The sequence below is a fragment of the Chelonoidis abingdonii genome, chromosome 3 (genome assembly GCF_003597395.2).
Source record: "Chelonoidis abingdonii isolate Lonesome George chromosome 3, CheloAbing_2.0, whole genome shotgun sequence".
NCBI classification, from domain to species: Eukaryota; Metazoa; Chordata; order Testudines; family Testudinidae; genus Chelonoidis; species Chelonoidis abingdonii.
Window position 1 is genome coordinate 59,620,359 of NC_133771.1, and position 7,824 is coordinate 59,628,182.

General features: G+C 41.2%; 1 protein-coding gene across 45 annotated transcripts in view; it reads left to right on the forward strand.

Annotated features, from left to right (window-relative positions):
• The window catches only part of RIMS1 (regulating synaptic membrane exocytosis 1), a 537,317-nt gene extending 534,194 nt beyond the window's left edge, over positions 1-3,123 (forward strand). For all 45 annotated transcript variants that reach the window (XM_075063753.1, XM_075063758.1, XM_075063781.1 and 42 more), the window contains one exon: positions 207-3,123. In XM_075063753.1, coding sequence (XP_074919854.1) covers positions 207-425 — 219 coding nt within the window. In that variant the 3' untranslated portion in view covers positions 426-3,123. The remainder of the gene's footprint in view (positions 1-206) is intronic.
• The last annotated feature ends 4,701 nt before the right edge of the window (positions 3,124-7,824 follow it).

The following is a 7,824-nucleotide window of genomic DNA, read 5'->3' on the forward strand; positions in this document are numbered from 1 at the left end:
AAAAAGTACCTATGTGGCTTTATTAGAATTTTTTCTCTATTGGTGTCTATGGCCCTAACCCTACCTGAGATTTCCCATCAGGACCCTTCTCTTCTCCTTTGAAAAAATACTCACCCTACTCATGCAGGTAGGGAGTTACCGCATGAATGAACATATAAGTGTATATTCTTTGGACAGAGTTAAATCTGTATTTCATGTCCTTACAGGTGATAGTTTGGGGAGACTATGGCCGAATGGATCACAAATGCTTCATGGGTGTTGCACAGATTCTTCTGGAGGAACTGGATCTGTCCAGTGTAGTAATAGGATGGTATAAATTATTTCCACCCTCTTCACTAGTGGATCCAACCTTGACTCCCCTGACCCGCAGGGCTTCCCAGTCATCTCTGGAAAGTTCAACTGGGCCTCCGTGCATTAGATCATAGTGAACTTATAGCAGATGCTGTCTAATAAAAATGTTACCACCCAGGATAACAATCAGAACCAGATTCTTATATGATCAAAAGTATTGTTGGAGAGAGACAATCACTTCTGTTTTTGCCTGTAGTAGTTATCCAAAAATATGTCTGAATTATTTGTTAAAAGATGGCTTAAATTAACAGAACAAAATAGTATATCAAATACACTAAGTCAATCTACTAGTGACAGTCACTGATGCTTATTACAATTTTTAAAAAGAGCGGGACCTTTAGATTAGAATAAAATGGAAAAAAAATACAAAACTGGAAGCTCTCACTCTGTTAAGTGTTGTATTTTATCACATTTTGACAGAGCCCACAAGAAGTGTTAACTTCCTGGTGTTTCAGCAGTTTTTCTGTACTTGTTACTTCCACTAGTTTTTTTGCTGTGTGATTCTGCCAGTTTTGTAAAAGTACTCACAATGCTAACAGAGACCCTTCCTTTCGTTTTCTAAACCAAACAAAAAAGGGCTGAAGTATATCTCTGTAAGTATCCCTTCAAGTGTTCAGCAGCCAGAATTATCATACATGATGCCACTAAGGTTCTCATTGTTTCTTAGTTCTGGTTCTTCCAAGTCTTTCAGGTGAAAACCCAGAACAAATGACCAATCAAGATTATTTCATTAACAACAACAACAAAATCACAGTGCTAGTTTTTCTTTGTAAAAAGCAAATATGTTTGCATTATATATAATGTTTTTTATGTTGTTTTGCATGGAAGAGTTTTGAAGAAATCTATCTGCAGCTAATGCTGGGGACTGAGAAAAGCAGCTTTAGTCTTAATTTTGACACTGAAAATATTACTGGTAATGCAGTTTTCTTCTTAGACTCAGAGAGGAGATATTTACGTTCATGTGTATAAATGTATATTTGACTTCCCAAAATGTTGACCAGGAATGGGGTTGAGCATATGACACTTTCAGCTGTACCCAGGCTTCTCTGATATGTGTCACTTTAGACACACATGTCTGCCCTGGATAGAGCATGGTATGAGTTGTTCAATATTTCACTGGAAATTCCAGTTGAAATATTCTGCACTTACTAATGTTTTTATCAAATTTTAGTTTACATTTCTTTGAGATTGATGCAAGCACAAAGCTTGATTTTTTAACGCAAGATATCTTTTTTGGTAAAAAAAAAAATATCAAATTTCAATCTGCATTTTATTCATTTCTGTTCTTCTTGGCCTTGAAATCCCGTGTGATTTACTGTAAATGTGCTAAAAACTGCAGACTCTGCTGGTTCAATGATATGTTTTCCCTCCTTTTACAGGCCATTCAATTTTGTGATCACACAAATAGGGCAGCATGACTTGGAACTGTTCAAAGCTGCATGCATGTTTTGTAAAAAGAAGCAAAAAGATTATTTAATAATGTATGTTAGTTCCACATAGGCCAGCTTGTATGTTGCATGTACTTGTACAGTTTGCTCGTAATTACTATACTGAAGTAACTAAGAAATCTAAGCCATCCATTTTTCTTATAGACATTTTGCAGGTTTTAGCCAGGCAAGGTCTGTTAGTCTGGTGCTAAATGTCTATAGATGGACTTTATTTTTTACCCTATGGAAAACGTGATGTAGTATGGACCAAATTCCTTCTAATAAATATTTTGGTGTAGATTCCTACTGTGGGGCTGTAACACATGTAGAAACTCTGTGCACACTAGGTTTTAATTCATAGACATACTGCCTGCACCAAGTGAACTATTTATTATTATTTATCATGCCGGAACTATTCTGCCCATGGTTCCATAGGGCACAGACTGATTACTGCTCGACCTGCTGAGCAGGAAGAACTGAAGCATTGGTGCACTACTGCTAGATTCTGTTCTGTCTTAGTGGCCAAAAATCAACTAATTCTAATTCGGTAAAATCTTTCTATTTTGACCACTTGTCTTAACACTCCCCTGTGCTTTTAAATGAACTCCTAACCCATGTTATGTAAACATGTTTAATAAAATTTCCTTTTCATGTCCAGATTAGTAGTTGTGTTCAGTATGTTCTAAGGTTCGGATGCGACTCCTCTCACTACCAAATTGAATGAGATGTGTAACAGAAGTGAGCAAATAAGTGGTCCATTTAACTGATGTAGAAGCATCTGTTCAGCTGTAGGTTCAAGTCTAGACTTGGGGTAAGTGGGTGCAAGTCATGTGATTTCAATGATGTTGCATTCCCTTCCATGAAGGAGGGGGCCAAATTGTGTTCTCATTTATAAGTAATGCAATTGTATTGAAGACATTGGACCAAACTGAGACTTGGTGTAAGCAGATGCAACTCATTTGATTTCAGTGAGGTTACATCTGCTTATCCTAGGTTGGATTTTGGTCCAGTGGAGCTGCACAGATATTGGTCTCAGGCTGTATTTGGTGTAAAAAATGCTATTTAGTTACAAAGGGCAAATTCTGCTCTCCTGCAGTCATTTAAATCCAGAATAACGCCATTGTTATTGACACCAATATATATATTGTGGATAACTATTTATGCCAGTGTAGCTGAGAGCAGAATTTGGCACTAAATGTTATTAGAGAAGCAAAGATGGTGTATTGTGTTTGATTTTAGTCCTCTTTATCCTCTAGATATCATTTAACATGATTTAGAAATAGCCTAAAGACTGTCACATCACTTTGAACACATACATTTATTGTCTTGTTTAAATGAATACATAACTAAGCTTCAGTAAAATGAATTATTAAAATGATAACTCTCTATTCACAAAAAAGAACTTTGTTTCTGCTTCTCTGGGGGGAGAATGGTCTGTGAAATACAGAGGACATGATATCGTAAAATCTTCTCAGGTTAGGTGAATGAATGTTTTGTGATTTCCATAGCTTTGAATATTGCATCCAAAAACTAGGATCTTTTTCTTACCCATCCTCAGGAATAAATTAAACAAAATTGTTTAGTATTCTTGATCCTCTCTATAACACAGAAAAGGTACCAGCAACATTTGAAACATTTAAACCTTATTTTCAAGCACAGTATATCTAATGAATACGAAGCATTAGGGAGAGAAGTGATTTTTTAATCCCACTAGATGATAGAATATGTGAAGACAGACAAGACAGCTGTTGCTCCCCTCTTCTGCTGCTATTGCCTTTTGAATTGCTCATTGTTAAGTGGTGGGATTTTAGCATCACACATAAGTCACTCCTCGCTTCTCTCTTCTCCCTCCTACTTTTCCCCAAAGAAGAGGACACAGTATCATTTTACGGATAATGTACGTCATAAAAATAAAGATACTAAACATCATAATCACTAAGTTTAAGCATACGACCTGACATTCATTTTCCTCATGACAAGAGCTTATTCAACTTTATATTGAAATCTCTTTATAATTTACTGCCTTATTACAGAATAAAAGCTGTTAGCCTACGTGGCATAATGATGGGACCTTAAGAACTGCTGAAGGCAGATAGGTAGAACAGGCTGCACATTTAACTAGTAAGGCATAAGAAACTTGTAAGGCATAAGAAACTTACATTTGCATTGCCAAGCTGATTAATCAGATACAGCACCTGAATTAAAGCCTGAAAACTAAGTGCTGTATATCCAAACTAAACTAGAAGAATTTTAAATGGATAAAATCCTCAACATCTGTTCATAAATGTTATGTATAAACCAGGGTTTTATTTATAACCTGAAATGTTACATTTGATTGAGACTTCCATTCCATCACAACCATTTCTGTTTTTCATTAGCTCCTTTAAGTAGTAGTAGCTAACCCACCTCTGGCAAGAAGACTATAGGCCATCTTTACCTCTGTTGTAACGCTATTGATTCAATGTGTTTAAGTCCCATAATGCAGCTGAGCTGTCCTCCAGTGTTATACTAGTCTAATACTTAGGATATAGTGGAAAGCAGTATTGTTAAAGATGCATTTTCTCAACTCATCCTGTGGTCTATTCAGACTACCTCTGGAGGTGTCAGCAGGAAATTAAACCTCCAATAGCACTTGTCAAGAAGAAGATAACACCAACATTCTTGACAATTATCCCCTGGCAATTAAAAAAAAATACTGATCTGTACAGTCACACGGTTGGTGCATTTGCTTAAACAGTCACTACATAACTGACCATGAGTACTCTGGGGTATGCACGGTCTGAAATATGTTACCTGTTCTACATGGAAAATACGCACCAGACAGAGTAAATATTTTCTAGGCTTTATTGCCTATATGCAGCACAAAAAGAATGCATAACATGCAGCATTGTGCAAACTGAGTCATAAGGGGAAAAGTCAAAAGTACCATCCTCTGTAGACAACAACATGGTAGTTCACCCCTGCCAAATCACTGGATTACCTACAGTAAAGCAGTACTGTCTGTTCTGATGTGCCAGCCTGTTCCCTTACATTGGTGGCAATGTCTTTTAAAATGTTACAAAAAAATGCTTACATGCAATTACTAGCACCCAACCATAGAAGAGCATGAAATAAATCCATCTATCACACATTTCATATAGTTACATTAGGGTCCTCGCTAAGCCCTCAGTGTTTAATGGTCTCCTGTCAGTTAATTTAGTCCAAACATTCAGTGTTCACAAAATAAAGTTTTATGGGCTTTGAAACCTGAGGGCAAATAAGAGGAACCCAAATGCTGTAATTGTTTAATCATGATTTTTAAACCAATCATATGACGGGGAGTGGAAGGGGTGCCTCATAATGTTTGACTGCTTGAGGTTGGCAATACCGTAGCTGCCACTGTGCCAGAAGGTCTCTGGCCAGTGGGAGTAGATCAGGATTTAGCGTGAGTCGCAATTGCCCCTCTACCACCAGGAAGGGAGGCAATGTACACTGGGCCCCAGTTTAACAAAGCATTTAAGCACATGCTTAAGACAATCTTTATGGAGCAATCCATTTACTTATATGTGCTTAGCTAAGTCTGTGGGACTTAAGCTGTGCTTAAACTGAAATACAAGCTTATGTACTTCCCTGACTTAAGGCTGCACTGTTGACTTGAGCCCCAGGCAGGAGATCCCAGTACCTGGAGAAACAGGCATGAATCCTACAGTGGCTCTGTGGTGTGACTGGCAGAAGGTAGACATCTGGAAAGATGCAAGATCTGCTGAAACTCAGTGTGAGTAGGAAGGCAGTCAGGGAGGTTAGTACTGGGACAATGATGTTTAAGGGGAAACAGGAGAAAAGGGATAGATCATGAGTTTATTTAGCTTCCATCCTTTGATTTAGAAACCTGAAAACAAGAATAGTGGCTATTATTTGGCCAACTCCTGCAGCCCTTGCTCAGGCCAAACTCCCACTGAAAGCAATCAGCATTTTCCTGAGAGTAAATAAAACAAAAGGCTCCCAGAATTGGCACAATATTATTAACTTAATATTAGAAATCCAATATACAGAACAAGAAAGCAACCAGCGCCTAACTTTTAGGTGCCTAGATGATCATAGGAACAACACTGCAAGGGCCAAAGAGAGAGAAATAAATGTGTAGTACAATGATTAGGGCACCCACTTATGGGGCAGAGGACCCTGGATCAAGTTCCCCTGGTCCCTTCACTCCCTCTCTATCCATTTAGCAGGAGAGATGCATTGAACCTTGTGTCAGGATGCCCCCTAGCTCAATGGTCGTCACAATCTCCTGAGAAGTAAGAGACCCCCTTTTCAAACCTTTCCTCAATGATCTGATAAGGAAGGGAGGATTTAAACCTGGTCTCCCATATTCCAGGTGATACTCTAATCACTGGGCTACAAGTGATAAGGTGGGCAGCAGCACCACTACTGCCTCCTCCTCTTGCTGGCTTTTGAATGGGGTCCAGATTAGTAGGTTTTTTCAGAGAGCACAATAGGCAACCAAACACCCTGCATTGTGAATCACTCTGGGGATTAGGCAGGAGATTCCTAGAGGGAGGCAGCAGGGTGCATACCCAGACGCATAACCATAGATCCCTAGGGAATTTGGGTGCCTACAGGGTTCAGCAATAGCTTTTGGATTGTAGTGGGGAATTTAAGAACCTAAAAACAGGACTTAGGTGCCTACAGACTGACAGTCCCCAGGAACAATGAGGAGAGGACAATGCTCCAGGTCAGCCTGATTGACAGGGTGGGCAGGCTAATCAGGGAGTCAGGAGGCTGGGGGGTCCCGTCCTCCATGTGAACTGGAATTGCCTGGGTCAGACAGAGTGGGGCCAAGCAAAGGAGAAAACGGGCCCAAGCTGAGCTGGGGACCAGAGCTGTGCCAGATCCAGAGGGGCCAGAGAAGCAGCCCAGGAAGCAGGTCAGTGCTGGGAGCAGACTCACAGAAGCAACCCACAGAGCAGACCTGTGCTGGGAGGGGAGCTGCAGCAACCAGAGCCAGAGGGGCCAGAGAAGCAGCCCAGGGCGCTGGAGGCAGAGTGGAGATGGAGCTGTGGCTGGAGGAATCCAGAGTGGTGAGCAGCTGGGGAGAACGAGGTGGACCCTGGGCAGTGGGCCCAGCACAAGGACACACCCCCAGCCAAAAGGCCCTGCAGGCCAGACTTGGAGAGGGAATAGTAATCCCGGGGGGGCAGGGGTGATGTTGGGAAGAAGGGTCCTGCCCCCTAAAGCCTGAGAGCGTGTGGCCACCGCCAGAGCAAGTGTCCAACCCGCAGCATCCCTGCAGCACAGCCAGGGCCTGAGAAGGGGCCTGGGACTTGTGAGGAACAGACTTCCTCACAAGTCCCAGGTCCCTTCTCAGGCCCTGGCTGTGCTGCAGGGATGCTGCGGGTTGGACACTTGCTCTGGCAGGGTTATGTGTTTTCTTTTAACTTCCTATTTTTTCCTTATTTTTTTTATTTGATTGCTATTTAATAAATTGTATTTGCTTTGAACTGTATGTAATGGTCAGTGGGTCAGGGAAGCATCCAGTGCAGAGCAAGCATGCCAGAGTGGGGACACCTTAGCTTCTGCCCTAAGTGACCACAACAAGGGTTGAGTCCTCCAGGAATTCGGGCCCAGCCTTGTTGGGGTTATGAAGACTTTGCCACGCTTGAGAGTGGAAGGGGAGACCTCAAGGTCAGGAAGGCCTCTGGGTTAAGGAAGTGGGAGTGAGGACTCAGATCCTTTCGCTAGCTCATTCCACCGGGGTACTGTATAAGCCAGGAAAGTGGGACCATTGTCACGCTTACACATAGACTAAAACACTTCCTGCCCTGATGAATAGTACTCTAAGGGTTAATGGTGGAATTACCCTGCACTGATGTCGCAAAAGCTCTGAGAGCTGCTAAGAGCATACACTGTAACTGAAGTCTCCTGACACATACTGAACAAGTCAGTGATTCTCAAACTTTTTTACTGGTGACCCCTTTCACACAGCAAGCCTCTGAGCGCAACCCCCCGATCAATTAAAAATGCTTTTTAAAATATATTTAACACCATTACAAATGCTGGAGGCAAA